General features: G+C 40.1%; 1 protein-coding gene across 1 annotated transcript in view; it reads left to right on the top strand.

The window, feature by feature from the left end:
- Positions 1–15364, top strand: part of CHRNG (cholinergic receptor nicotinic gamma subunit) — a 30721-nt gene extending 15357 nt beyond the window's left edge. The window contains exons 7-12 of the mRNA XM_040428424.1: positions 394–594; positions 1199–1313; positions 4218–4332; positions 7168–7406; positions 7616–7712; positions 15065–15364. Of these exons, the coding sequence (XP_040284358.1) occupies positions 394–594; positions 1199–1313; positions 4218–4332; positions 7168–7406; positions 7616–7712; positions 15065–15247 (950 nt within the window). The 3' untranslated portion in view covers positions 15248–15364. The remainder of the gene's footprint in view (positions 1–393; positions 595–1198; positions 1314–4217; positions 4333–7167; positions 7407–7615; positions 7713–15064) is intronic.
- Positions 15365–15688: the final 324 nt, after the last annotated feature.

The raw sequence follows: 15688 nt of genomic DNA, 5'->3' as shown, positions 1-15688 counted from the left end.
TGCTAGCAATTCATTCATAACTTCTAGTAGAAATAATTAAGGAAAGGCACAACATAGAGCCATAAGAATAGATGCTCCAGAATTGTTATTACATGGGGAATGCACAAAGATATTAAAACAGTGGTGAAAGGTCCTCTTTAAAGTCAGTCTGCAAAATTATGTGATGATTCCACTGAATTTCAGTCATAATAAACTGCAGCAGTTTTCAGAGACAGTATGGGAGAGAATTATCATAAGGAGAATTACTCGTGCAAAAATGGCCGTGCAATCTTGAATTTTTTTATTTTTTTATTATGAAAACAGGTTTGCAGGAACTGATCAATTCTCCAAGAGCCCTTGGAACTTGTTAATATATTGTTTTTTGTATAAATCTTCTTGAAATCTGTTTTTTAGAAAACGGTGAATGGGCAATAAAACACATGCCCGCCAAGAAGGTCATAGACCATCGGTATACTCCAGATGACATCAATCACCAGGCGATCGTCTTCTATCTCATCATTCAGAGGAAGCCTCTCTTCTACATCATCAACATCATTGTCCCCTGTGTTCTCATTTCATTCGTTAGTGTCCTGGTTTATTTTCTCCCTGCAAAAGGTAGCACTCAGCTTTTGTGTGATATAACAAGCACTTTTTATTGTACTGAGCAAACTCTACAATGGCAACTTTTAAAGAGGATCTGTCACCTTTCCTGACATGTCTGTCTTAGTAACTACATGTATTCCCCATGTAATAACAATTCTGGAGCATCAATTCTTATGACTCTATGTTGTGCCGTTCCCATGTTATTTATACTAGAAGTTTATAAATGAATTGGAAGCAGCTTGCAGTAAATGTACAGATGGGTGTTACCAGCTGGGGAGGTGTCCCTGCACAGTCTCACGCTGGTAGCACTGATTGGACAGAGTCAGACACAATATCTACTGATACTTTTACTGCAGACTATTGGCAATCTATTTGTAAAATTCTAGCAGGAATAATACAGCAATGGCCCAACATAGAGTCATAAGAATAAATGCTCCAGAATTGTTATTACATGGGGAATGCAAGTGGTTACTAAGACAAACCTATCAGGAGAGGTGACAGGTCTCCTTTAACTAATAAAAGGGGAAAACTGCTCAGTAGAAGAAAAAGAATCCAAGAAAAAATGGAAGGAGCTGTATTATCTACCACTTTGTGACCTTTTTTTGTCTCCTTAAAGCGGGAGGTCAGAAATGTACAGTATCCATCAACATCCTGCTGGCACAAACTATATTTCTCTTCCTAATAGCCAAAAAAATTCCAGAAACGTCCACAGCTGTGCCACTCATAGTAAAGTAAGTGCATCCTACGGTATGTGCTCTAGATCTATTGTAGGAGTAGATTACTTTTATAGTTGCACTTGGACAATATTGATCCATTTAAGGTGACCTTTATGTGGTATATGATGCCCAATACCCACTGTTCCACTCTGGTGTCCTATATACAGTTTTTCGACTTCTGTCCTTTCTAAGATAGGGCGTGTAAACATGTAACGATGGCTAGTGAGTAAACAGGCTAAATGATCACATTCAATCTTATGGTACAATTTTAAAATCTAAATGAGTAAAGCAAAATGTTGTCCTTTATGTTAAAAAATAAATCCTGTCCTAACTAAATATCTACAGGGTGGGCCATTTATATGGATACACCTTAATAAAATGGGAATGGTTGGTGATATTAACTTCCTGTTTGTGGCACATTAGTATATGTGAGGTGGGAAACTTTTCAAGATGGGTGGTGACCATGGCGGCCATTTTGAAGTCGGCCATTTTGAATCCAACTTTTGTTTTTTCAATAGGAAGAGGGTCATGTGACACATCAAACTTATTGGGAATTTCACAAGAAAAACAATGCTTGGTTTTAACGTAACTTTATTCTTTCATGAGTTATTTACAAGTTTCTGACCACTTATAAAATGTGTTCAATGTGCTGCCCATTGTGTTGGATTGTCAATGCAACCCTCTTCTCCCACTCTTCACACACTGATAGCAACACCACAGGAGAAATGCTAGCACAGGCTTCCAGTATCCGTAGTTTCAGGTGCTGCACATCTCGTATCATCTGAAGGCAATCGTCTATGCTGTGAAGATACGAGATGTGCAGCACCTGAAACTACGGATACTGGAAGCCTGTGCTAGCATTTCTCCTGTGGTGTTGCTATCAGTGTGTGAAGAGTGGGAGAAGAGGGTTGCATTGACAATCCAACACAATGGGCAGCACATTGAACACATTTTATAAGTGGTCAGAAACTTGTAAATAACTCATGAAAGAATAAAGGTACAATAAAACCAAGCACACCATTGTTTTTCTTGTGAAATTCCCAATAAGTTTGATGTGTCACATGACCCTCTTCCTATTGAAAAACTAAAGTTGGATTCAAAATGGCCGACTTCAAAATGGCCGCCATGGTCACCACCCATCTTGAAAAGTTTCCCCCCTCACATATACTAATGTGCCACAAACAGGAAGTTAATATCACCAACCATTCCCATTTTATTAAGGTGTATCCATATGAGAGGATGAGAGTTCCAGGAGTGAGGCACCAATCTTTTGGACATTATGGCATGTCCTGTAGGATAACCCCCTTTAAGTGTGACACTACTGTTTATGACAGATCAGTCAACAGATCATATTTACATTCAGAATGTTGAGAAAAATTGCTGCCAATGTGCATAAGTTTGCACATACAGCAAAAGAAGGCCAGTACCTGTGGATATAAAGTGGCTTAAGTAGAATAGATAAGGGTAAACATTATAGCAAATGTGGTGGTCGTCTTCACTCTTTTCATTTACAGAATTTATATGTTGTACACTGTGTTGGCATTGCTTGTCAGCTTTGCTGTATAGACTGGCTTAGAAAGAGCAGAGTTATCTCATTATCATTAGAGGGTGGGCAATGAAGTGAAAGTTCTATTATACTGCTGGATACCTATATAAGGCCTCCTGCACATGTCCGTATGGCCTTTTCAGTGTTTTGCGGTCCGTTTTTCATGGATCCGTTGTTCCGTTTTTCCGTTCCGTTTTTCCGTATGGCATATACAGTATACAGTAATTACATAGATAAAATTGGGCTGGGCATAACATTTTCAATAGATGGTTCCGCAAAAAACGGAACGGAAACGGAAGACATACAGATGCATTTCCGTATGTGTTCCGTTTTTTTGCAGACCCATTGACTTGAATGGAGCCACGGAACGTGATTTGCGGGCAATAATAGGACATGTTCTATCTTTAAACGGAACGGAAAAATGGAAATACGGAAACGGAATGCATACGGAGTACATTCCGTTTTTTTTTGCGGAACCATTGAAATGAATGGTTCCGTATACGGACCGTATACGGAACGCAAAAAACGGCCAGTAAACGGGAAAAAAAAAACGGTCTTGTGCAGGAGGCCTAAGGCAGAACATGAACACTATACATCTAAATAAGGCTAGTTGCACACATGCATCAAAGAAGTCCGGAAGGCTGTTCTGGCAGAGCTGATTTGAGCTGATATGCCGGGCAGCAGTCAGGTCCCCACCACATCCTGTTATAGTGAATGGGGTCCGACAGGTATGCGGCACTATCTGGCTATAGTGGATCCAGAGAACTTCAGTAGACTTTTCTCTTCTGGATTTCTTTGACACATGTGCGAAAGTGGCCTAAATCTCTAGGGAAAGAGAGCTACTGTATATTCCACCACTTCTTGGAGACTATAATAAACTATAATATCACTCTAAATATATAACACCTATACACATAACCACACAGTATTGTTTATTTCATATTCCATTAAAAGATATTAAAAGGCAGCAAATCACATACAACAGGAGGAACCCATAATAAATAGTGATGAGCAAACTTCTGTTTTCAAGTTCGGCGTACAAGGTTCTGGTTATCTAAGAATTCCACTACTATGGACTATAACTTATGGTCAGTGGTAGAAGAATCCATAACGGAATTCTTAGATAACCCGAACCTTGTACACCGAACTTAAAACACAAGTTTGCTCAACACTAATAATAAATAAAGTAGTAGCAGCAAGTGGCATATAACCATTCCATAAATGTCTATCAAATATATAATAGCTAGAGCACAGATACTGGTTCTAAGTATAAGTATATAGCAATCTTGTGAGTTCCACAGTGGAACACTACATTACGGTTTTTATGTGTAAAGATAAATACTGCTTAGTAACTGTATTTTTCCCTTTTCCAGGTATTTAACATTTCTTATAGTGGTCACAATCACTATCGTCGTTAATGCTGTTGTTGTTTTAAACGTTTCTCTCCGCACTCCAAATACTCACAGCATGTCCAGCAGTGTAAGAGAGGTACGAGGAGGCATTTGTTGCATTACTGGCTGCATGTTATTGTGTGAGCTCTGTAACTAGGCCTCCTGCACATGACCGTATGTATTTTGCAGTCCACAAACCATGGATCTGTAAAATACGGATACCAGCCGTGTGCATGCCGCATTTTCATATTAGAACTGCCTATTCTTGTCACAAAACAGACAAGAATAGTAAATGTTCTATAATTTGCAGAACGGCCACATGGATGTGGACAGCACACGGATGACATCCATGTGCTGTTAGAATTTTTTAAGGATCCATAGAAATGAATGGGTCTGTGTGCAATCCACAAAAATTTTTGATTGGATGCAGACCCAAACAACGGTTGTATGCATGAACCTGTAGGGTATGGCTACACTGCGATTTTGGGCGTGACACCTGTCGTACGCCTGTGTCGCGCCCAAGTATCCAGTGCAAGTTGCACTATGACCCCATTCATTCCTATGACATGCCTTTACAATCCAATACTTGGATGTGCAACATGTGTTGCCCTCAAAATCACCATGTAGCCGTACTCTAAATATGCTTATAAAAAAACAGATATAGTAAAAACGAATTTAGTATAAGCATTGGTCCTCTCGAAACATTAAAAAAATAGTAGAATCTGCACTGATTCAGGGTACATAACATTTCATAGACTGAAACTTCAGGTAATTAAGAATAATATTGGGGAGACAAGTGGGCTCTAATGTGAACTCTGAATTTGGTCTTAAAGGGATTCTGTCACCTCTTTTTACCCTATAGAGATGCGGACATGCACTGCTAGATCGCCGCTAGCATGTCCGCAATATACCTGTCCTATATCTCGGAGTGGTTTTATGCAGTGTAAATAATGATTTTATATACATGTAAATCAGCCTGGTAAGGCGCCCAGGGGGCTGTACTAACCGTTCTGGAGCCCAGCCATGCCCCCCTGTGAAGGAGCCCAGCACCGCCTGTATCCACGAATCTCCTCCTTGCTCACGAAGTCAGATCGCTGTAATATCGCGGTGCGCAAGCTCACTCATGCGCAGTTTCTTCCCTGATGCTGATGCCAGCACAGGGAAGGAACACTATGCCGGCACTGCGCATGCGCGAGCTCGGGTATCGCGAGATTACGGCGATCTAACTGTGAAGAAAGGAGGAGATTCGTGGGTACAGGCGGTGCAGGGCTCCTTCATAGGGGGGCATGGCTGGGCTCCAGAACGGTTAGTACAGACCACTGGGCTCCTTACCAGGCTGATTTACATACCGTATATATAAAATCCTTTTTTACACTCCATAAAACCACACAGAGATATAGGACCGGTATATTGTGGACATGCTAGCAGCGATCTAGCCGTGCATGTCCGCATCTCTATAGGGTAAAAAGAGGTGACAGAATCCCTTTAAAGAACCTCTGTCAGCAGATTTGTACCTATGAACTGGCTGACCTGTTACATGTGCACTTAGCAGCTGAAGGTCTCTGTGTTGGTCCCATGTTCATATGTGCCCGCATTGCTGAGAAAAAAAAAAAAGTTTTAATACATGCAAATGAGCCTCTAGGAGCAATGGGGGTGTTACCATTACACCTAGAGGCTCAGCTTTCTGCCACCATTTTGATTGACAGGGCAAAGCATAATCACATTTACACTGCTTGGCCATGTTAATTAAAGTGCAGAGGGCAGTTGCAGAAGGTGCTGAGCCTCTAGGAGTAACGGTAACGCCCCCTTTGCTCCTAGATGCTCATTTGCATACATTAAAACATAATTTTTCTCAGTAATGCGGGCACATGTGAACATGGGACCAACACAGATGCCTTCAGCTGCCAAGTGCACATGTAACAGGTCAGCCGGTGTCATAGGTACAAATCTGCTGACAGATGCCTTTTAAAGTTCTTTGGCGATTAAAAAAAAAGGCTCTGCATGGTGTAAAATAATAAAAGCAACCACACTTATCTTACTGATCTTCCTCTACTCCTATGCCAAAGCTTCCTGGCCTCTGAGCTCATTTCCTTGACAATAACTTTTGGTTGTAGGGGATCCTGGCAGAGAGACTTCTGATAAATTGCGCTTTCCCTTTCCCTTTCCCCTTTCCCTTTCCCTTTCCGCTATTGAGATCCGTCATCCATTTTGGCCCCCTTCATTCTCAATGTTGACAAAACTGAACCGAACTAAACAGAACAAAACCAGAATGCATTCCGTTCCATTTGACTGCGTCCCCATTGCGGACAGAATAATGCTGCAAGCAGCCTTTATCTGTTTGCAATGTGGTGCGGAGCAAGACGGTCCGTCATGACTCACAATGTAAGTCAATGGGGACAGATGGTTTTTTTTCTGACACAATAGAAAACGGATCCGTCCCCCATTGACTTTCAATGGAGTTCATGACGGAGCCGTCTTGGCTATTTTAGAGATAATACATCAGGATCCGTTCAGAACGGATGCAGACGGTTGCATTATGACGGATCCAGCAAAAACGCTGGTGTGAATGTAGCCTTACCAGTTTAATAGGAGCTTAACTTTTAATGTTAATATAATATTTCTTGAAAAGCACAAGATATTTCTTGATGATGGCTAATAAAATAGAACACATTTGCCAACACTCAGCTAAATTATGGATGCATCTGGATTTAGACTGCCATTCCTTTAACTAAATGGTGGAGAGCATAGTCGGGTTTGCAAGCTATCAAATAGTGAGACGCACATTGGATTTTTCTTTTTATAATAGATGCCAATGTTTTAATAAAAAATGTTGACATATCAAAAATATACAGGATGATCCTTTACTTAGTCCTTGAACTTTCCTGGTAACTATGATCACATTTTATAACTTCAATTAATTTATTTTGCTCAGCTCTTCTTGAAAAAGCTGCCACGGCTTCTTAAAATGCACCTCCGCCAAAGTGATATGGCCCCTGAACCAGCTCCGCTCACACGTCGCAGCAGTTCACTTGGGCTGATAATAAAGGCTGATGAATACATGATGAGGAAGCCACGGAGTGAACTTATGTTTGAGAAGCAGAAACTGAGAGATGGGCTTATGAAGGTCGTGTTTGAAAAAATCGGTACGTTTCTTTCTCTCTCTGAATTCTGATGCATAGTTTGAATATGAAACAAAGAATAACATGAGTATACACATTTGGGGGCACATTTATTAAGACTGGCGTTTTAGACAGTGGAGCCTCTGCATAACTTTGGCGGATCTATCACTGCTTCTAAATGTAAGACTGCTTCTGAGCTGATTTAGGTGTTTTTTTAATTCAAGGCAAAGGAATAAGAAATGGAACTGTACAAGACCTCATTCACAGTCTGAGGCAAGCTGCTCCAGAGATCCGAGACATAGTGGAAGCTTGTAACCACATCACAAGGGCCACCAGAGAAAAGAATGAGTTTAAAAGTGTAAGTCTTCAAAATGTATAAAACTACATGTTCTTGAGGATCATATATAATCCCATGTTCTCAATTCTTCAATATCTACTGAACATGAAGAACCCCCTGTCGATACATTTTAAGAATATTATATGTATTGTATAAGCACCAATGTCCTAAGAAAATGTTATGATTGGATACACTCATTGTCACTATGGGAGTCATCCAGTAATAACCTGCAGCTCTGGTTTAATCAGTGTTGGACTGGGGTAGTGTATAGTAAAATGTATAGGGGTTAGATTTTACTGTTTGGCTGCGTTCAGTTTCGGTTTAGGCTTTAGGGTTTGTGTTACTTACAGAGTTTTGGCTTGGTCATAAAAAAAAAAACTAAAAAAGTTATGTACACCATAATCCCCATTTTAGTGTATGAGATAGATAGATAGATAGATAGATAGATAGATAGATAGATAGATAGATAGATAGATAGATACAGTGGATATAAAAAGTCTACACACCTGTTAAAATGTCAGGTTTCTGTGATGTAAAAAAATGAGACAAAGATAAATCATTTCAGAACTTTTTCCACCTTTAATGTGACCTATAAACTGTACCACTCAATCTTTTAGGTGGAGGGAAGAAAACAAATAATAATAATAATAATAATAATGTGGTTGCATAAGTGTGCACACCCTCTTATAAATGGGGATGTAGCTGTATTCAGAATTAAGCAATCACATTCAAAACCATGTGAAATAGGAGTCAGCATACAGCTGCCATCATTTAAAGTGCCTCTGATTAACCCCAAATAAAATTCAGCTGCTCTAGTTGGTCTTTCCTGAAATTTTCTTAGTCGCATCACACAGCAAAGGCCATGGTCGACAAGGAGCTTCCAAAGCTTCAGAGGGATCTCATTGTTAAAAGGTATCAGTCAGGAGAAGGGTACAAAAGAATTTCCAAGGCATTAGATGTACCATGGAACACAGTGAAGACAGTCATCATCAAGTGGAGAAAATATGGCACAACAGTGACATTACCAAGAACTGGACGTCCCTCCAAAATTGATGAAAAGACGAGAAGAAAACTGGTCTGGGAGGCTACCAAGAGGCCTACAGCAACATTAAAGGAGCTGCAGGAATATCTGACAAGTACTGGCGGTGTGGTACATGTGACAACAATCTCCCTTATTCTTCATATGTCTGGGCTACGGGGTAGAGTGGCAAGACGAAAGCCTTTTCTTACAAAGAAAAACATCCAAGCCAGGCTACATTTTGCAAAAACACATCTGAAGTCTCCACAAAGCATGTGGGAAAAGGTGCTATGGTCTGAAGAAACCAAGGTTGAACTTTTTGGCCATAATTCCAAAAGATATGTTTGGCGCAAAAACAGCACTGCACATCACCAAAAGAACACCATACCCACAGTGAAGCATTGTGGTGGCAGCATCATGCTTTGGGGCTGTTTTTTTTCAGCTGGAACTGGGGCCTTAGTTATCCTAGAGGGAATTATGAACAGTTCCAAATACCAGTCAATATTGGCACAAAACCTTCAGGCTTCTGCTAGAAAGCTGAACATGAAGAAGAACTTCATCTTTCAGCATGACAACGACCCAAAGCATACATCCAAATTAACAAAGGAATGGCTTCACCAGAAGAAGATTAAAGTTTTGGAATGGCCCAGCCAGAGCCCAGACCTGAATCAGATTAAAAATCTGTGGGGTAATCTGAAGAGGGCTGTGCACAGGAGATGCCCTTGCAATCTGACAGATTTGGAGTGTTTTTGCAAAGAACAGTGGGCAAATCTTGCCAAATCAAAATGTGCCATGCTGATAGACTCCTACCCAAAAAGACTGAGTGCTGTAATAAAATCAAAAGGTACTTCAACAAAGTATTAGTTTAAGGGTGTGCACACTCATGCAACCATATTATTTTATTTTTATATTTTTTCTTCCCTCTACCTAAAAGATTTCAGTCTGTTTTTCAATTGAGTTGTACAGTTTATAGGTCACATTAAAAAGGTGGAAAAAGTTCTAAAATGATTTTTTTTTACATCACAGAAACCTGACATTTTATCAGGGGTGTGTAGACTTTTTATATCCACTGTAGATAATGACGTGCACTGTACGTCCAATTTACTACAGACACCATATAGTAGCTAATAACTGTTCTTTTTCAGTCTTCGTTCTAGGAGACAACTGTAGGGGTTTAAAATACAGAAGATTGGCAGGTGCATGTGCAAATGATATGATATCACAGCATTCCATGACATCACCACATTCCATGACATCACAATCATAGCTCATATATAAGAACACCAGACACTATTGGGGTTGCTCATTCCATTGGGCGACCTACATCAGTTTTACGAAGATTCTTAAGCTTCCTCTATTGTCCCAGGACACACTGAGGGATATACTATTGGGGATAGATAGAGTTTTAGTAACTACTTGTATTTCCCCATGTAATAACAATTCTGGAGCATCTATTCGTGTGACTCTATGCTGTGCCATTTCTTTTTTATTCCTGCTAGAAGCTATGAATGAATTGCTAGCAGTTTGCAATGAAGGTCCATCTGGGTGTTACCAACTGGGAATATGTCTCTTCACATCTGGCACTATCCAATCAGTGCTACCACTGTTAGACTGTGCAAGGACACACTACCAACTGGTAACACCCATCTGGACATTTGTTGAAAACTTCTAGCAATTAATTCATAACTTCTAGCATAATAAATAAAGGAATAGCACAACATAGATTAATATTAATAGAGTCTCCACAATTGTTATTACAAGGGGGATACAAGCAGTTGCTTAAAAAGACATGGCAGGAGAGGTGACAGGTCCTCTTTAACCCTGTTTCACCAGTGTGCAAACATTTTACATACAGTAGCTTTTAATGACTGCAAGAATAGTCTAGATTTTTTCTAGCAAATGGCTGTATGTCATGGTTATTAAAGGGAGTCTGTCATCAGCATTTCACTTTTTTAACCCTTCCCACAGCTCCCTAGCATGCTTACATTTAATAAAAACATTACCTCTGGCATCAATCCTGGACATATAGAACCATCAAAAACGATCTTTATAACTTATGCAAATGAGGGCTCGCAAGTGCCCAGGGGTGGCGTTACACTCGTAGGTGCCCTGCTTGCTCAGCCTTTTCATTGCGTCCCCCCGCCCCTTCCTACCCTCCGCCCGCCCATCCTTTCCCTCTGACCGCCTTTCTACTAACTTGTTATTCCGCCGAGATCCCGCGCCTGCGCACTCAGTCCGTCGGCCGGCGCATGCGCACTGCGATGTCCATTCCTTGTATGGCATCACAGTAATTAATGCGCATATTTAAAGTGTAGATAACTTTTCAGAATAAGTTGCTATATGAGTATATGTACATATACATATAGCACTATATGTAAGCATTATATGACCTGAGTAAACAAAGGTAACTGGGCACTCTCAGGATATCTGAACCATATGGAGTTTATTTGCATGTAAAATCAATAGATATAGTTCAATAGGTGGCAATGTACACAGCAGCGGTAAATATTAAATAATATCACAAATGACTAAAAACCATACCCAAAATACACAACAGGCAGTAATACCTAAAAATATCATAAAATTAATGGGATACAATATGTCATAAAAAATCGAGAAATAGATGGAATGGAATAATCGATTCACAGTTAATAAATGTCAATGGATGCAAATCGTATAAATATTTAGTATAAATATTCGTATGGGAAAAGTCTCGAATCTATTGGTAGCGATATAAGAAATGTCCTAAAATACGCCCAATTCGAATACGCCCAATTTTTATATCAAGTTGCAAAGATGGGTTTTTGCATGTTTTTTATGTTTTTTCATGTTTTTTCATGTTTTTATGATTGCTTTTTATGGTTATTAAAAGTATATGTGTATATTATAGGTGGGATGTATTGCAAATAAATAATGTATTGTATTATGAGGATTTTATGGTGCAACTTAGGAAATGGGAATAAATTAAATGACCAAAGAGTTGCCCAAAAGGTGATCCATTCCAGGTTTTTGGAAATACCTTATCCAGGTTTTTGGAATATCTTATCCACTATATAAGAAAGGAGTCTTTGGGGGACCTGTAGCTACTTAGGAAGGGGTAATTCGATACCCCGAAACGCGTCTAGATAAGACAGGACCCCAAATTCTGGGACCACTTGGGAAGCTGGAGGATTGTACCGGATTTTCGCAAAGAAAAATCGTCCGCCACACGAATAGTATATTCGAAAAGCAACCTGTAAGACCTGATTCCATGGTGAAGGTCTGACTGCACGTGCCAAACAGTTGCCAGTGTGGGAATTAAGGACGAATATCGCTCGTATATTACTGGTCTACATATTCATAGGACCACTGTATAAAGCGACTTTGTTGACACAGCAAGTGAGATGGTAAGACCGTTCGATTTTAATCCGGCATAATTCAAACTTTCGTTGCTAACATTCCAGTGGGACGCCGCTTCGCTCTGTTTGCTCCTTGCTTACTGGGACATTAAAACTTTCGGATACCACTGCCGACTTATCGAATTGGGCGTATTTTAGGACATTTCCTATATCGCTACCAATAGATTCAAGACTTTTCCCATACGAATATTTATACTAAATATTTATACGGTTTGCATCCATTGACATTTATTAACTGTGAATCGATTATTCCATTCCATCTATTTCTCGATTTTTTATAACATATTGTATCCCATTAATTTTATGATATTTTTAGGTATTACTGCCTGTTGTGTATTTTGGGTATAGTTTTTAGTCATTTGTGATATTATTTAATATTTACCGCTGCAGTGTATATTGCCACCTATTGAACTATATCTATTGATTTTACATGCAAATAAACTCCATATGGTTCAGATATCCTGAGAGTGCCCAGTTACCTTTGTTTACTCATTTTTGTGTTTGAGTGGACAGGGTGAGTCCACTTGACTGAGTGCACCTCTTTTGGTCATTAGTCACTCCTGTGCGTCACATTCACTATTTTCACTATTTTTACATTATATGACCTGTGTATGGCATTTTTAGCAGTTTTCTCCCTTGTATGCTGTATCTCTAATTTTCAGTTGTCTTTGAGCTGGTGGGGTTATACTAGCTGAACCCCCATATACTATACACGGAGACAGGAGATTCTGCTTTATGTCTCTTACTCACTCAGCATCACACAGAAGCACCATATAGGGCATTATGGAGAAGAGCTGAGCAGTATAGATTTGAATAAAACACTTGATATAGAGCACTTACTATTAGCTGCTTAATTTGCTGAATCATTCATGTGTTGTGTCTGTCTCTCTGTTTATCTCTGCACTCCCCCCCCCCTCCTCATCCCCCTCTCTAATTGTCACGACCATGGTTGTGGTCGTGACTCCTTGGTTCGCATGCTGTTGTCAGTGGTTTGTCTTATGTTGTCTTCCACAGGTGTGGGCTCTGTATCTTGCCTCACGTGTGGTTGCCGCTGGCAACATAAGGTTGTTGGCAGTGGAGCGACCTGAGCGGTTGCTAGGCGCTCGCTGTCACGGCATGCGGTTGCCTCTGGCAACGTGTGGTTTTAGTGTTCACTTTTTATGTTTGGTGAAAGGGAGTTTGATGTTTGTACACTTCCCCTTTAAGTGACACTTACCTGGTTTGGTGATGGAAGGGTTAAGCTCCTTTCCTAGTGTGTGTGTGTGGGTGTGGCCGCTTGGGTTATTTAGCTTCCTGCTGGATGGCAGAAGCTTGAGGGGTACTCCAGGCATGTTGCTGGAGTCGTCCTCCTGGTATCCTGTTACATCCTTCCAGTAAGGGCCACCCTTCCGGTCATAAATCTAAATCCCTGATGTTTAGTTGATGTCCTATGCTTTTGGTTTTTATTGCAGCTATGAATGTCCTGGTTCCTCTGTGTTCTTATGTGTGTGCTGTTTGTCTAATGTTTGTGTGGACACGGGTTCCAGTCAGCAAGGCTGTGGCAGGTTAGTGTGGAACTGTTTTGTTCACCTGTCATATTCATAGGTCTGTTCTTGTTCCCCTTCTCCCTGCTGCTTGGCCAGTGAGACTCCTGTTCCTCCGTGCCTAGGAGGAATAGGTAGTCTTACCCTCCTCCTAGTTCAGGGCCAGCCTGAGGGCTTCTAGGGACTATTAGGTTCCAGAGTATGAGCCCTCCTACCATTGGGGTCGGCTCATACGGCTAGGAGACAGGGTCAGTGTTAGGTACGCAATAGGAGGTGACCTGCTCCCTAATTCTCTCGTCCTGGCCGAGTAGCGACCGGACATCTTCAGAATATCGCACGGCTGAGGGTTTCCCCCATCCTCAGTCTTGACACTAATCCATAGACTTCTATGGGATAATGTAAACTGGTCCTTCAATAAGCAGGCAGCATGTCTGGGTATCACAAGATGGATTTCTCCCACATTTCAGAGAGAAGCTTTGTTTAGAAAAGGGGAGGGTGGGGGGGACAAGACATTTTTCTTATATTTTTCTTATATTTACCTGTACAATTGATTTATACAAAATTGAGTAAAACTACAGTAACTATTTAAGAACTGATGTATCTAAGGGGCTGTTCATGTCTTATTTTGAATGTACGTTTTGATATGCTTGTGTCTATTTAGTATTATAAAAAATGTATCTGTTTTTATTTTACATTTTCCTCTTTTTTTTTTTTTTTTTAAGATTTATCAAAGGAAGTAGGTGGGATGTGGTGATTGTGACATTTTGTCAATGCCCCAGGCTTTAGTTTTTGAAAGACAGATATGTTTGACAAATAGAAATGTAATGCTTTATGTTTCGATCTGTCTCTTATAGACTGCTGTGTTAAAAAGTATACCTCAGGTGTATGTTTGGTTCTGCAGAACAGAATCCCATGGTATGCTACACTTAACAAAAGAAACATACAAGAACATAAACAAGGACAAATGTAGTCGAAAGTATGCATGTTTGCACTTAATTTGCCAATTACTGTATATCAGGTGGTACTTTTCAATATGATTTTCCACCATTCAGACGTAAATATGCTCAACGAACAACAACAAGATATGAACAGCCTCTAAAATGACTTTTGATTTAGTGACTCATTACGGGTGGTAGAGAAGATTAAAAACCTACAGTACCTCCACAGTATGTGTACAAAACCTTACGTGTTTCAATGTGGATGAAAGTTACAATACTCCCATTAAAACTGCTTATGCATTTTGGTCTGGATGGTTCATCCAGATGGAAACGTGTAAGACGTTTTAATAGGGGTGTTGTAATTTTTTTTGGATCATAAAAAAAGTGCTACTTTTATTTCACCATCTCTATATTACCTAGACACCTGCCAAGATATTGATGCAAGCATGCAGAGCTGGCTGCACACATGTAATAACATTGTGTTTAATGTTTCTAGGCCAACGAAGAGTGGATTTTAATTGGTCGTGTAATAGACAGAGTCTGTTTCTTAATCATGTTCTCACTGTTCATCCTTGGGTCCATCGGAACCTTCTTTGCTGGTCACTACAATCAAGCACCGACACAGCCCTTCCCTGGAGACCCCAAACTCTATCTGCCACAGTCTCAAGGTTCTACCTGAAAATATTACTGCATCATTGGGTGATATCTGCTCACGAGCCTAGATATGAGTCTACCTCATGGACGACCAATTATGTACTCAGTAGAGACTGTGATCTTTTAGACCTATTGATAGATATGGTTGCGCCTTCCAAGTGCTTATGAGAGGCCTTGGCTGTGTGTACTTGATATGTTACAGGCACTATACATCTGCCTGTACTTGAAGAGGATAGTGACTTAAATCTAGAGTTAAAAAAAAGTTTTATCTGGATTTGGTGGTCTATATGGTTGAATAATGTGGAACATCTGAAAGTAGCTTTGGAATTCATGTATATTCTGTGGGTTTATGGTCCATTTTGAATGGAAAATTGATGGTTGGAAATGCATGGACAAATCACGACCTATGACACCTTTTCGTTGAGATTGTGAATGGTAGGACCGTGTTCTTTTGAATATGATGTAC

Source organism: Bufo bufo, chromosome 4 (genome assembly GCF_905171765.1).
Source record: "Bufo bufo chromosome 4, aBufBuf1.1, whole genome shotgun sequence".
NCBI classification, from domain to species: Eukaryota; Metazoa; Chordata; class Amphibia; order Anura; family Bufonidae; genus Bufo; species Bufo bufo.
This window is presented reverse-complemented; position numbering and strand designations above follow the sequence as displayed.